The sequence below is a fragment of the Cotesia glomerata genome, linkage group LG1 (assembly GCF_020080835.1).
Source record: "Cotesia glomerata isolate CgM1 linkage group LG1, MPM_Cglom_v2.3, whole genome shotgun sequence".
In the NCBI taxonomy this organism is placed as follows: domain Eukaryota; kingdom Metazoa; phylum Arthropoda; class Insecta; order Hymenoptera; family Braconidae; genus Cotesia; species Cotesia glomerata.
The window spans coordinates 34,606,789-34,622,822 of record NC_058158.1 but is presented as its reverse complement, the minus strand read 5'-3'; the positions used below and the strand labels follow the sequence as shown (position 1 = coordinate 34,622,822).

At 28.8% G+C, this 16,034-nt stretch overlaps 1 protein-coding gene across 23 annotated transcripts in view; it reads right to left on the bottom strand.

Moving 5' to 3' along the window:
* Positions 1 to 82: 82 nt before the first annotated feature.
* The window catches only part of LOC123274100 (sodium channel protein para), a 42,064-nt gene continuing 26,112 nt past the window's right edge, over positions 83 to 16,034 (bottom strand). For 4 of the 23 annotated variants that reach the window (XM_044741705.1, XM_044741637.1, XM_044741656.1 and 1 more), the window contains 13 exons: positions 14,956 to 15,160; positions 13,721 to 13,855; positions 13,496 to 13,628; positions 13,299 to 13,417; positions 12,957 to 13,228; positions 12,704 to 12,877; positions 10,647 to 10,769; positions 9,255 to 9,377; positions 8,984 to 9,178; positions 8,638 to 8,883; positions 7,581 to 7,851; positions 6,393 to 6,697; positions 83 to 5,002 (listed from right to left, as the gene is read on the bottom strand). In XM_044741705.1, the coding sequence (XP_044597640.1) occupies positions 4,217 to 5,002; positions 6,393 to 6,697; positions 7,581 to 7,851; positions 8,638 to 8,883; positions 8,984 to 9,178; positions 9,255 to 9,377; positions 10,647 to 10,769; positions 12,704 to 12,877; positions 12,957 to 13,228; positions 13,299 to 13,417; positions 13,496 to 13,628; positions 13,721 to 13,855; positions 14,956 to 15,160 (3,087 nt within the window). In that variant the 3' untranslated portion in view covers positions 83 to 4,216. Of the gene's footprint in view, positions 5,003 to 6,392; positions 6,698 to 7,580; positions 7,852 to 8,637; positions 8,884 to 8,983; positions 9,179 to 9,254; positions 9,378 to 10,646; positions 10,770 to 11,879; positions 12,003 to 12,703; positions 12,878 to 12,956; positions 13,229 to 13,298; positions 13,418 to 13,495; positions 13,629 to 13,720; positions 13,928 to 14,925; positions 15,161 to 16,034 lie in introns of all 23 variants that reach the window. The other 19 variants (XM_044741597.1, XM_044741716.1, XM_044741736.1 and 16 more) reach the window with 11 other exon arrangements.

The window sequence follows — 16,034 nt, the reverse complement described above, 5'->3', positions numbered from 1 at the left end:
CATATATTTATATTTTTCTCAGCGTTACAAGATTAATAGTTGTTATAATTTTATTTTTTATTTAAAAACAAAAATTTAATTAAAATTTTTTTAAAAATATTTATAAATACAAGCCAACAGATTTATATAGATAAAACGATATTATCAAACGATACACATACTCTCCCCATTATCGCTACTACCGGTTAATTAATAAGCCAAATTATTTCTTCACATTCTTATTTATTGATAAAATTTATAAATTTATATACTTAACGTATATATATTTATAAATAATTGATAAAATCACTTATAAACACTTTTATCAGCCAGGAAAAATATTAAAACACTTGACAAATTTTGTTTTTTAACACGAGCTAATTTTTCTTCATTAGGGGAAGTTACAATTTAAACTAGCTCGGGCCTAATATTCTTCCTTGTTATTCGTTTTATTTTTTTTTCCTTCATATTATAATTATTATTATTAATTATTTAAATATTTCTTTCCTTGATATTTCAAAATATACACACTTAAAGCCTTCAGATAATCACATAGTGTTTATTTATATATTTTAATATCATACACGCGCGAAGTTTACCTAGAAATCGTTAAATGTGGAAATATCGAGGATTTTATTTATTTTAATATTAATATTATTGTTATTAATTACTATTATTATTGTTATTACCATTAATATTAATATTATCATTTTTATAATTATTAATGTCATTATTATTAGCAAGTAAACTTGCGTAGTTATTTATTGAGCGCGTACAAATGGATTAAGATGATTTGGGGAAAAATCAACTAATCATTTTAATACAACACTCAATAAATAAATACTTTTATTATTACTATTATTATTACTTATTCATTTAATTATTTATCATAATAAATATTACTTTACTTATTGCTTCTATTGATGATTATATATATGCATGAATTTTTAAGCTAATGCGTACAAATGACGTGATAAGAATTATTTGCACATATTACAACATCTACAAATTAATACATAATTTATTTATCATTATCATTATCATTATTATTAATTACTATTAATATTATTATTATCATTAATTTTATTATTGTTATTATTATTATTATTAATTTTGTATTTTTTCCGAGCATAATGTTGCAATCAAGGCAATCTCGTCGATAATTAGAAGGTTTCTCATTTATTCACTTACAAAATTAATAAATAGTACAAATAATTAAATTTATAAATTATTTATCATTAAAAACATTTAAATGATAGGTTGAAACTTCCGTTGTAACAAATTCGATAGAGTGGCGAAGCGGGAGTCGTTTTTATTAGTAAATTTGTTCGATTGATTGATTAATAATTAAATAAATAAATTAATAAATAAAAATCTACTATTGATATAGTGATGAATTTGGGGAGAGAAGACTATAGAGTAGTAATATAGTAGAAAAAAGAGTTAATGTTTAATTTATGTCGATAATGATAAATATTCTAATTACAACAAGTATTTTGATAAGCAGATATAACGTTCAATAGTGAGAATAATTTTTGTACGATTAATTTTAAATGATTTTTATTTATTTTATTTTTTTTGAGCTTCTATAGCTTATAGAGTAATGAACATTGGTTGCTTGTTGTAAGATAAGCATTTTATCCTAAAATGTGTTTTTTTTTTATATAAATGTTTATTTATTAATTATTTAGTTTAATTTTTTTTTAAGTTAATTAAGCCTAAATTGATAACGATAATGCAAGAGACTTGTGTTACTAATGGATTAAAATTATAAAAATTAACTTTAACAATTCGCTAGAGCCTGTAAGTCAGTAACAAAGAGTCTTGCGTTTCGTATAATTTATTTATTACATATTATATGATAAAATTTATTTCTCTTTATTATAATTATGATAACAAAGTAATAAAATCTCTATAATAAAATATAAACATACAAATAATATAATAGAAAAATAGCAACGTGATAAATCAGCGTGTATATTAACTAAGCGATATTACTTTTTTTAAAATATTAATTCATACGATTAATTAGCATTAAATAATAATTAAAATATAAAATAATTATACATTTAATCGATAATTAAATATGTATTGTCTAAGTATAATTAAATAATAATAATAATAATAAAGGGTAATTAAGGCAACGTCAATTTATTCGGTGTAATTAATTAAAAGTCAATTGTGCTCTGTGTTAAATGTTACCGTGACAATGGGAAATTTTAAAATTGCTGTCTCAAGAGTGTTGTAAAGTTGTAAAAGAATAAAATGAATAATAAAAGACGCGATAATTGAATAAAAAGAATAATTAAAAAGTAAAAAAACGTAGCCGATAGTTCGCATGCGACGAAGACTCATTATACGAGAGAGCTTTCCATCAAATACGTCTATCTTACACTTTTAATTAATTAGTTACTTAGAATACATTTATAATTATTTATTTATTTTATTAATTAATTAATTAATTAACTAATTAATCAGTTGCTATACTCGCGCAAGACTTTTCTTTTTAAATATATTTTTTGTCTTTTAAATTTTATCTCACAATTTATTCCACAGTAACTTCAATCTCGTAATTAATGATTAATAAATATGCAGGCAATCGTTGAGTGTAATTATTTCAATTATTATTACGCATTTTTACATTTAAGCACTCACCTAATTATTTTTTTTAAACTAAAAAACATACCCGCGAGTTTCTTCTTTTTTTTTTATCGCAAACACCGAAAATTATTTTACAGCAAATTTAATTTTTCAAATATTTAATTTCTGAATTATGATTTAAACTCGCGAATGTATGATTTAATTATTATTATTTGCAATTATTACAACCATTCACTCGAATAGAAAAAGCTAGAGCTATACAATTTATTAATGGATTGCGAGATTGCGTTACATTGATGGTAAACGAGAAAATGAGATTCGTTAAATGAAAATTAATTAATTTTCCCGTTAAAATCACACATGAGACTTTCAATTTAAATTGTCTGTATATAAACTAAATTTGCACAATATTTATATATATAAATATATAATACATACTATTTATATATACGCGTGATTTTATTGATTCAACATCATGAAGATGATAGTACCAATAATAATAACAATAATAATAATAATAATAATAGTAACAATAATAAAAAAAATATTATTATAATAATAATAATAGCAATAACAATTAATAATAATGACAATAATAAAAATAATAAATAACAAGAATAACAAAAGAATGTAAAAAACACTAGACAAAGCGGCAGAGACAATAGATTTTTTTTAAATATATATATTAATATATATTTATTAATAATGTCTATAATTGTTGAATGTTGCAATCGGACAATCGGCCGAGATGATAGGTGATAATGGTGCTCGTCGAGATTCTCTTGGTACGTCGCTCACACACTTATTACAGATGAATTAATACGATAAATCGCGCTTCGTTAAACACATTAACATAAATGTTATCACTGATAATTTATAATTACAAGATATTGATGCTGTAGTAAGTTAACAGTGCCTTGGTCATCCGAATCCATATTGAGGGGAAGCGAATTCGGTGAGCAAGTAAGAAGCGCGACATATGTATATCTTAAGATGATTATGACGATGTATTCTTGCTGCCAGAAGTCATAATAATATATAATACATAATAATTATAAAATAAAGAGTGATAAGTTACAATAATAGCAGATAGAACACAAGCAAGCGAAGAGTAACCGTCGGGGAAGGGCACGAAAGTCAATCGAGTAAAGTCGTGTACTCGGATTAGATGTACTATTTTTTTTTTTGGACAACAACACACACATCGAGGCGTGCTCGAGGAATATTATTAATATTAATTATCATTATTATTATTATTTATATTTTTATAAACATGGACTGACGATCCAAGTGTCTGACGATCGCTCTTTAACGGCGAGAATACGTGACAGTTTTTGCAGTGGTCCGACGAAAGGCAACTCGAGGACAACGTCACGTTGCTTATAAAACTATTTATTTATTTTAATTTAGTTAATAATATATATGTATATATGGATGTAATATATACATATATTTATATTTATTAATTATTAATAAATGTTTAAGGCTGTTGAATTTGATAGCAGCAGCACGACAGTGAGATTTAATAATAGGAGGAGTTGACAGGTGGCTTTGGTGGTGGTGGGCTGAGAGATGGTGGTGGTGTTGGTAATGGTCAACGGTGGGGTAGTGATGATGACGGCTGCCGCAGTGACAATCAGACATCCGCTGTCCGAGATGTGACGCTAGGCGATCGGCTGTGGATGACCACCCGGTGGCCATTCTTGGTGATGAATCCGTCGCTCTCAACCAGGACCGCAGTCTGTCTGACTCTGGGGTCCATGTCTGGATCATCACTCTCCTCGCTGGGACCGCCCAGTCGTTGTTGCTTGTGTTTGCGCCAGGCGTTCTGTATCAGCCTGGCGCAGTACTCCTCTCTCTGGCGCCACAAAGTCGACGACACCGGCTCATAGCCGACCTCGTCAGGTCTGGCTTGTACTTCTCCCAGCTCTGCCGTTTCTTCAATGGGATTACCCTTTCTCGCGAAAAAGTCCTTTGTGAGTGCATCGAGGATATCCACGCAAAACATAAGGTCGCCCTTACATATGGGAATATCCATCGACACGATCTTATACTTATTCGGCTTATGAATTTGCAAAGGGGGCTCCAATACATCCAAGAAGTCAGAGAGCTGGTCATATCGTATGTACTGCGTACCGTCCGGGTCGAATTGCTGCCATATTTCATAATACATATCGTAGTCATCATCGGTCAATCCCTCCTGCACATCTTCTGTCGCTTGTGAATAATTTTCTAATATCACCGCGATGTACATGTTGATGACGATTAGGAAGCTGATGACGAGGTACGATAGCAGATATGCAATTCCTATTGTCGACGAGCCACAGTTCCCAGGATAACCTATTTCATTGTTCGGCTCCTGGCAGTCCTCCTCGTTTATTATACCGTCGAGCACGCCGTCCCATCCCGCGGACGTTGACATCTGCAAATTTATTTAATAATTCAGTGTTTACTTTTTTATTAAATTTTTTATTTACATTGAGAGAAAAAATTTGTTTCGAAAAAAAAAAAAAATTAGTAATGTTGTAATAAAAAATTAAGCTATATTATTAAGAGAATAAGCAAAATTTTGTGGCCAGTGTTTTTATATGATAAAATGAGTTTTTATGGTTAAATTTGGTATCGTTGGAAAAGTTTTAGTCTAGAGTTGTGCCTTTTCATGGTTTCATATCTTTCTCATTAATAGTCAATTTATTATGATAAATATTTAGGCTGCATTTGAAAATTCTCAATCTCTAGATACATAATTAAGAAATGACCTTGTATCTTGCGAATTATTGACATTTTCAAAGAAATAAGCTCACCCTAATATTACACTCATCAAGACCTTTCATTTGAATACCCACATCAATTTTTCATATATTTATATATATTATATACATGTATATATGAAAAATATATTAAAATGCATGTGGGTACTCAAATGAAAGCTCTCTATGAATGTAACATCGGGATGAGCTTATATCTTAAAAAATGTCAATAATTAAGAATTGACGTTGCTGTCTTGTCAACTAATGATATTTTTAAAGATATAAGCTCATCCCGATGTTATACTCATCAAGACCTTTCATTTGAGTACCCACATCAATTTTTCATATATTTATATATATTATATATATGTATATATGAAAAATATATCAAAATACATGTGGGTACTCAAATGAAAGCTCTTGATGAGTGTAACATCGGGATGAGCTTATATCTTAAAAAATGTTAATAATTAAGAACAGACTTTGGTATCTTGTCAACTAATAATATTTTTGAAGATATAAGCTCACCCCGATATTACATTCATCGAGACCTTTCATTTGAGTACCCACATCAATTTTTCATATATTTTATATATTTATATATATTATAAATGTGTATATAAAAAATATATCAAAAATGCATGTGGATACTCAAATGAAAGCTCTTGATGAGTGTAACATCGAGATGAGCTTATATCTTTAAAAATACCAATAGTTAAGAAAGTACAGTGCAATTTAATAAAAATCATTACTTAATAAAGCAAAATTTTATTTATTTATAGTTCCCAAGTCATAGCAGTCACATAGTGACTACAAGGTTGCTAGTTTTATTTATTAACTGAAGAAATATAAATTTTTCTCATGGTAATTTTGTTGTTGAAAAAAAAATTTTCTAAATTTAGATAAAAATTGTCTATTTAAAATTTTTTTTTTCCAAATAAGAAAAATTTTTATTTCTTCATTTAAGAAATAAAATTGTGTAAAATTTTCGACAAATAGATTTATAACATTACTTATTTTTCAAAAGAAATTTCTTATTTCAGTGTATTATTAATATTTTACCTGGAACAGCAGAATCATCGACTGTCCAAAAGTCTTGAAGTTATAAACGTCATCCAGACCGCTCTTGTCTTTAACGTGCATGAAGAAAGACATTCCGAAGATCGCGAAGATAAACATCACCAAGAAGAGCAGCAGACAGATGTTGAAGAGCGCTGGCAATGACATAGCCAGGGCAAACAGCAGAGTTCTGATTCCCTTGGCACCTTTTACTAGACGCAGTACTCGTCCGACTTTGGCGACTCTTACCACTCGAAGCAACGTAGGCGAGACAAAATATTTTTCAATAATGTCACTCAGGACCAGACCTAAAAAAGGGTGTCAATATCCTATTAATTTTCATCCCTATTAAAAAAAAAATATCGTGTCTATCTCACGATGCATCAAAAACTAATTCATGCAGGCCTCTAGTTATGGCTTATTGATTTTTAATAATCATTTTCTTAAAAGTCTTATTTTCTCTCAATCTAACTATTCTATTAAATTTTCTAATGTGTGCATTTAAATTTACTTTCTAGTAATTGACTAACTGTTTGAATGTTTAAAAAAAAAATTATGTTTTGTCAGAGTATCTTTATAATAAAATAAACTAGGTATGTATAATATTACATAGTAATTACTATTGTTCATAAATAATGTCTTACCCAACGTGTATGGGTTATTTATCAAATTTAATGTTACCGTTCTCGGCATGCTACACATACTTACTATACAGTCTATTATTATTGCTCAATAGTCATTATAAAAACGCAAAATTGCGTATAATAATAAATGACTATGAGATTACACGAAAGTCTTCAGAGATAGAGAGAGAGGCTTATTGATGCATTGAAATGAGAATAGAATAACATTGAAGCACATATAATTGTATATACAACGTCAATGTGAGGCTACATAACGTAATGACAATGATCAGTCGTTGCGACTCAATTGAAACGTTTTTTTGGGATAACCTGTTCACTTTTTTTTTGTGTTTTTCAACAGTGCAGTTCAAAAAAATTACCAATAAAAATAAAAATAAATTCATGCAATAAATCAAATTATTTAAAAAAAAAATATTATTATTTTTTCATTAATTTTTAAGTAAAAAAAAATTTTAGTGCATGGGAAAGCAAACAGGGCCACCGTTAGGCATTAACGATTTCGTTTCAGTAAGGTCATACGACTGAAGTAATCATTACGTTACATTACCTAATATTGATAATATAACAACAACAAAATCAAAGAGATTCCATGGCTCCTTGAAGTAGTGATAACGTAGAGCAAAAATCTTCATCAGACACTCGCTACTGAATATCACAATGAATATCATGTTTAAGTAATCAAGCACATTGCTGAATGTTTCAGTCTGTTGGTAATGATCGAGTGTCATCGTTAACATGTTCAAACCGATGAACAACATGATTATCATATCGAACTTTTTGTCTGTCACTATTTCAAACACAATTGCTTGTGGCCTCCACTGGAAAAAATAAGAAGAAAAAATTAGTTTTTTATTTCTTCATTTAAGAGGGATAACCACTGTGAAATAAAAAAAAAAATCTTTTTTTTTTTATGAAATCAAAGTTTATATATTCAAAAATATATATCTAAAGTTTTATATGAAAATTCCGAATATTTTTGGAGTTATAGTCATTTTTGTGACAGCGCGTCAAATGACCATTGCACGCGCGGCGCTCCGACGAAAACGCGTTTTTCTCGAAACTACTTTTTTTGAACTGGTGGGATCTGTAATTTGCAGAAATATGAACCAATTTGCAACTTTTTTTCCGTATTTGTTTATTCAGTAGCTATAGTTGCACGTATGGGATTTTGAAAATTTTGATTTTTAAGATTTTTTAGGGCTGTTTGAATCCAAAAAAATGAGAAAAAAAAAACGAAAAAATTTTTAATATGTCGCCATTTTTTTTAAAATTCAAATTTTCAAAATCAGATTACAACGCAGTTTGGGTTTTTTGTTTTAGATAATCCGTTTTTGAGTTAGAGTTGAGACCATGGTTGAGGAAATTTTTTTGGTGTTCCACAAAAATGTTTATAACTTTGTAACAACGATATTTTTTAATAAAAATTTAGGAAAATGATCTTCAATGTATACTTGATAAAACAAAAAAAACTGATCCCCAAATTCCTTTATTATCCCAGTCAAAAAAATTCCCGAAAATCACCTATTTTTTCGATCTTCACAGTGGCTATCCCCCTTAAAATAAAATTTTTTTTTTTTTAAAAAAGAAAGAAGATAAAAATTCACCCTTGGTCGTGGAATGGCTTTCAGTGGTTTTTTACTTCCCATTTTTTTCATCGCGTTGTAATACTTCTTCTGATCCTCAGTCATGAACATTTCAAGCGAGCCACCGGCTTTCTTCTTCTGCTCGTTGAAGTTATCAATGATAACTCCGATAAACAGGTTGAGGGTGAAAAATGATCCAAATATTATGAAGAATACAAAGTAAAGATACATGTAGATATTTGTTTCACGGATTGGTTGTTTGTTAATCTAAAATTACAAGAATATTTTTATTTTATTTTATAAATTAATTGTAAATTAATCATGAATTAATTAATTGATTGATTAATTAAAAGAAACTATATTTTACTTCTCTGGAGTCGATGGCGTCGTTCATTATTTGGATCCAACCTTTGAAAGTAGCTACTTGGAATAAACACAAGTAAGCTTTTCCGACATGGTCGAAATTCATTGGCGAATTTTCCCAGGTGTAATTTTCAGCTTTGCAGGCATTACGGTCAGGTATTATTTCATGACTGAGTGTCGTTTTATTCATGTCAACACACTGAAAAAAAAAAAAATAAAAATTATCATTATTAATCAATACTTTGCATAAATATTTAAAATAAATAAATAACTACCTTGAAGTATTTTCCAGCAAACAATTGGACACCCATGATGGCAAAAATAAGCCAGAATATCAAACAGACAAGCAATACGTTAAAGATGGACGGGATAGCTTGGACCAGCGCATTAACGACCACCTAAATAAATATTATTATTTTTAATTCTGTTTTAAAAAACTAAAATAATTCACTAATTTAATTGACGGTTCAAGTATACTCTATAAAAATTTTTTCAGTCAATTATAACTTATTATTTAATTTAAAAAATTGTATACTTGTACGATCAATTGTGCTTATTAATGTTAAGCTCGATAAAAAATTCTACATTTATTTCTATAGAGCATTGTGTTTGTGTTTATATTTTATATCCATTTAATTTTAAAAAGCAGCTTATCGTGTCTTTAATAGCTGTAGTTTAAAAGAACTCTAGTATGTGCAGAGAAATTGCAATTCAATTGCATGATGTTAATTTACATATATATATATATATATATAGTTGTTATTTATCTCATTAAACACACGAATGAAGAAGCATAGAGGCACATGACATTAATTGCTAAGCCGCAAAAAAATACCAAATTTATGTGGTATTAATGTATTCATGCCTTATTTTACATTTCGCTATTGTCTATGTTAATTCTGGTGTACATACATTGAACGAAACATGCTTGCCTACATTTGATTAAAATAATAATAATAATTATGAATTATAACTATATAAGGCAATACCATGCAATAGAGTTGTTGATAAGTAAAAAAAGTAGTTTGAGTGGATACAAGTGTCGGGGTATGGGCATGACTATTATGTTTTAAACCCAATGTCTCAGCGACCTTATCAGTTGTCAGTGTATTTTTATTAATAAAGTAACTAAATCTAATTTTAAATAAATTACTAAAAAAATGCGCAGCATTATTTTTACTTTTTACTTAATTTAATAAAATATTTAAAAATAAAATCTAGTTTTTATAATTGTGTTCTAGCAAAGCATTAGCTACCCTTGCAGATGTAATTGAAGTTCTAACACGTTCTAGTTTCTTCAGATTTTTTATCTAGGTCATGTAAAATTTTTTCAAAGCTTTTAGAATAAAAAAAAAAATTTTTTTAATTAATTAAATAAAATAAAAAATAAATTAGCAAACGATAAGAACTTCAGTTACAGTATATAAAAGAGTAAAGTGATATAACAAATCAAGTGTTTAAATAATTGAGTGAATTGCATAATATTTAAATATAAAATGTTGATGCAATTGACGCGATGAAGAACTAATTTAAAAATTCTAGTGTCTAATAAAAAAATTGAATGTGAATAAAAATCATGAACAATTATAAGGATAATGATAATAATAAATAGTAATAACAACATTAATAAAATAAGACGAGGTCGACTGAGACGGTGGGCTACATACCCGCATCCCCTGCATTCTAGACATCGCCCTGAGTGGCCTTAGGGCCCTTAGGGTCCGCATTGTTTTGAAGGCTTGAATTCCGCCCGCGCCACAGAGCGACGCTACGAAGTTAATGAGCGAAACCTGCGAGCGAGAAACGAGATACGATTGTAACAGCAAGAGTTTTTAAAAGAATAGAAAAAGCTACAAAGGGACAGGTAGAACAATTTTTTTTGTTACATTTTTTTTAAAAGTAAATCGGGTCATCTGATAATTGCGGACCTGGTTAACAAGCTTTTTTATGCAGAATATTGTTTACAAAATTATAATAATAATAATAACAATAATAATAATAATGTCAATTGTAGACAAATATATGTAGCCCTCGGATCAGATGCTGACGAGAAGACGATGAAAGACATTAGATTATACAAGTATATAAATTTAGAGTAGATGAATACAGAAGACAACAATGTAGCAGTAAACAATTAGTAGAAATAAATTAATGAGTGTTAGTATTAAATCATAATAATGATAATGATAATAATAATAATAATCAGCTCCATCCTGAAACAGATTAATTCTTTCAAACCTTTTGCTTATCACGAGACATGGTTCAAATATTTAAAAAAAATATATCTTCTCATTCATTAAAATTCTGCTAATTATTCTGTTAATTAAAACAAACCTTGGCTCGTAATAAAAAGAAAAAATTTTATCTCTGTTATTTCTGTGAAGGCCTGATAGAAAAACGTTAAAAAATTTGCAAACATTTTTTTTGGATAGAGAACACAGAAGGTAGTTTATACACAGAAAAGCATACACCAAAAATTTTTTTCCACACTTCAAATTTCCAAAAAGGCGTACATTGCAATAGCTAGTACGACAAATATTTTTTTTTTTCATATACAAATAGTGTTATTTAAAAAATAAATAAATATTTACATTTAGATTTTTATTTATATAATTAAATAACACGGTAGAAAAATTTAGTAATTTTGACAAGGGGAATTTGCGCGCCAATAAGCACACCGCTATCGTTATTGTTGAACACTTTTTTAATTTAGCCCGTGAATTTTTTTTTTTCTTTTATCAATATTATTATAATGATTTAACGTCGTCATTAACGTCGGCAATTTTAATAATAGCTTTTTTAATTGAATGAGTCTGTTCAATGACGACGGATAAATCAATAATAATCCATGTAAGATAAATTTAATAACGTATTTTTTCGTCGCAAGGCCCTTCACTTACTCTCATCCCCTCCCAACGGGAGACTGCTCTCAAGGGCCTCAAAGCTCTCAAAGTTCTCATTGAACGGAACGCCGGGATGTCATCGGCACCAGCCCACACCGCCCCCAAATTGATCAGCGAAAGCTAGTGTAATCAACTCATAATTAGTCGGGCTAAAGGTAGATTCATTATCACGATATTATAACACTCTATATATTTTTTTCTTTTATATATAATCACTATTTTTATAAAATCCAGTGATCATGCTGCTTTAGAAAATAATCTTCATTATTGATTATCGAAACGCTACATATTATTTTTAACTATTGCATTGAAGATTTATAAAAATTAAGTTAGCTGACATTTCAAAATTTTTAGAAATTTTTTATTGAAAAAATTTCAATTAAAAAAAAAATTCACATATAAAAAACTTGAAAAACTATAAGTGCGATTTTTTATAAATATCTTTTTAGTTGTAATTTAATTAAAAAAAAAAATCAAAAATTTTTAGACGTCTGCTAACTCCAGTGTCATGAAGATTTTTAAAAATTTATTTTATAAAAATCAATTTACTGAATCTTTTCTTCTTCTTATTTTTTTTTTTTTTTTTTTTTTTTTTATAAGTTGAATTGCTTTAAAAATCTTCGATACCTATAAGTTAATAATAGACGTTTGAAGAATTGAATCCGGAGCTGAAAGAATTTTTATAATAGCATTATAAAGTTTAAATTGTTGAGCTGGTTTGAACGTCAATCGCCGTCTACTATATATTGATGGAAAAACAATTTTTTTTTTAAATAAATTTTTAATATTAACTTATTAAGATAAAGTATATTTTTGCTTACCATGACAATGATAAAATCAAGCCAGCACCAAGCATTTGTGAAGTATTTAGCGAAGCCCAACGCCAACCACTTTATCAACATTTCAAGAAAAAAGATGACCGTGAAGATACGATCCATGTAATAAAGAATATCTTGAAGAATTGGTCGCTGTTGAAGGTGAACATCTTCAAGCGCCTTTGTAATAAAAAATATCATCTTAACTATTTTTCTTTGTTCCTTTTCTATTTTTGGGTTTAACAAAAATAATACCTACCAATGCCATACTGCTAAGTAAAATCATAGTAATTACGGCTGTCTCGAAGTACTTGTTCTCAATAAGTTGAAAGGTCTTGAGCCGGAGATTTGCCCAGCCTTGCCAGAACGGAGCGTCGTCATCACCCGCCAAAAAGGGGAATTTTTTGTAGCAGTGGTCAGGACAACAGTCTGCTGGATAGTCGGCATCAATGATGTCTTCATCGGCGTGGATTATTTGGACTTCGTCCCCTTCATCTTCACCTTTATCTTCATCTTCTTCATCATCGAGATCTACAGAAACATTATCAATGATAAATACATTTAATTAAATTGAATCCCAGAAATAAATTTTCATTCAAACCTTCTTCAAGGTCTTCCTTGCTCGCGTCTTTCTTCTCTTCGCCGTCTAAGGAGTCAATACTTCCTTTATGGCTTTCGTCTTTGAATGGCCGATTTTTGTGGCTTCCGTATGACTTGTTACTGGTGAAATCAATAGTTAATTATCGATAATGTCCATTAATCAGTTAGATATATATTTGAGTAGTAAAACCCACTTACCTAATGGTATCGTCGTCATGATGATTGATGTAGTCATGATCTAAACGGCAGTCGTAGTGATTAATGGAATTACTAATGGCCTTTGTGTTGTTCATGCTCAATCTTTCCTTTCTCAGTTTATTTCTCAGATCTCCTTTGAGAAAACAAGCAAAAGCATCCAATAAAGTAAATAAATAGTTCTCAACAATTAATTTTATTTTTTAAATTATTTATGGCGATAATTACCATGGATGGTAAATTCCATTCCTTCACCGATTGCGACTTCCAACTGGTTGTTGAACTCTTTGGCGCTTTTCTTGTCCCGATAACCGTCCAGCTCTCCATCTGCAAGATCCCGATCTCCGTCCCGGTCAATTCCATCTGCGCAGTTACACATGATCTCTAACCCATCCGGGTTACCAATTTTCATGGTCGAAAAATAATATCGGATAACTGTTTAAATATTTTCAAGTCGTAATTTTTCGATTTGAGCCGTGTTACCGTAACTGATTTTTTTTTTTTATGGTCTCAATTATCCATGAAAATAAAATTTTATCGTCCTTTATTTATCAAAAATTAACTCTAAATTAAAATTTGATTTTTATTAATTCAACTATTTTTGAAAATAATTATTTATTATTAAAAAATAATAATTTAATTATTTAATTATATTATAAATTTAATTATTAAATAATTAAATAATAATTTTAATTATTTTATTAAAAAAACGATAAAATTTCTGGTTTGTTTTTTTCATTTTTTTTTTTTTTTTTTTTTTATTGTAACACATGCACACTCATTTGGTATCATAATTAATCAGAATGAAAATGTATTAATGACGTTGTGTGAATAAAGACTTTATTTTTCGATCACGAATGAATTTATATATTTAAATTTAATATAATTAATAAATAATAAATAGAGTGCGGGATTCAATTGAGTGCAAAACAGCGTGCGTGATTGTGAATTAATACACGTAATAATATTATCAAATGTTATATTCAATATAACCGAAAAATAATAAAAAAAATCTAATAAGTGATTAATAAGAGTAGTAATGACAATTAATAGCAATAAAATAATCTAAAGATATATTAACTACATTCTGATTAAGTGTGTCCTCATGAGCGCGATATCCAAGTAAGGTATGTAAGTGATTAACAGAGGGGTCAAGTGCGTGTGTGTTCTTTAATGAATAGACTACATGTTTATTACATCGGTCATATCCACTTCAAATCCAAATTAGAAAAGCGATTAGCGACTATCAATGATTGGCAATCATATTATCAGGTGTCGGGAGTAAAAAATAATAAATAACAGAGTGTTAAATAATAAAATGATTGATAGGCGGGGGTTGGAGATCAAAATAATATCAAATGACCAACAACTGAATTGTAATGATGATAATAACTACACAGCGCACACAGCAAGCGATCTGATTGGATATAAACCTTCTTTCCAACTGTTGGACGGTCCCTCACCTGGCGCCTGATCGGATATCTGGTTGGTGAGTTTGGCTCTCAACATCTTAACAAGATTGCTACAGCTCCGCTTGATCCAATTAATAAATCTCGCTATCCGGTCAATTGCCTCGGCTATTTTGTTGGTGTCGTTGTCAGCCGACGGCGCTGACAGATTTGATGAACCGAAATTTGACAAGAGCAACGCCAAGAAGAGATTGAGAACCTTTTTGGAGGGTTAATATTTTTTGTTATTCAATCAAGTTTAATTTGGTAGGGAAAAAAGTGAACTGTAATAAGTAATAGTCGATTTATAATAAGTAATCGGCTGCCCAATTTCAAAACACAGTTACTGACAATTTTTAAATTTTTCTTATTAAAAAAAAATTTGTCCGACTAATTGATAAAAAATTTGATTTATGAATAGAAAATACTTGAATATAAATATTTTTAAGAAAAAATACTTGAAATTAAGGTCTAAAAGTTATAAGAAATGCAGCAATACTAAAAAAAATCAGGTACAAAAATTTTGCAGTTACTGTGTTTTAAAATTGGGCAGCCGTAATAATCAACTGGAAAAAATTACCATTTTAGAAAAAAATTTTATTTTAAACAGTAATATTCGCTATGTGAAAGTCGAAAATGTTAAAGTATAATAATTAAGAATTTTTACTTTGATATTTATCATTTCGTACCTAAAAAATGATCGCATGATAAGTAAAAAATATAAACTACAGTTACTAAATTTTTTCTATAAGCAACCTCAATATTTACAAAGTAAAATGGTAAATTTTAAAAACAACGCTAAAAATCAAACTATAATTATTGATTTGCCTGGACTGGTAAAATATATATTTTAAGAGTAGAATTTTTACTGTTTCAAATGTTAAATTCTCCGAGTGTGATACCTTCCTCTTCTCCTCATAGTATAGACTTTATATTGAAACGGCAATTTTTACTGTTTGAAACAGTAATTTTTTAAGATGAGAGAGTCGTTATTTACTATTAGTGACAGCTACTAATCACATTTTTGATGATGTCCGCTGTACTGTTTAAAACTATAAAAATTAACCGGAATCCGAGTGAATTTTACAGTTTAC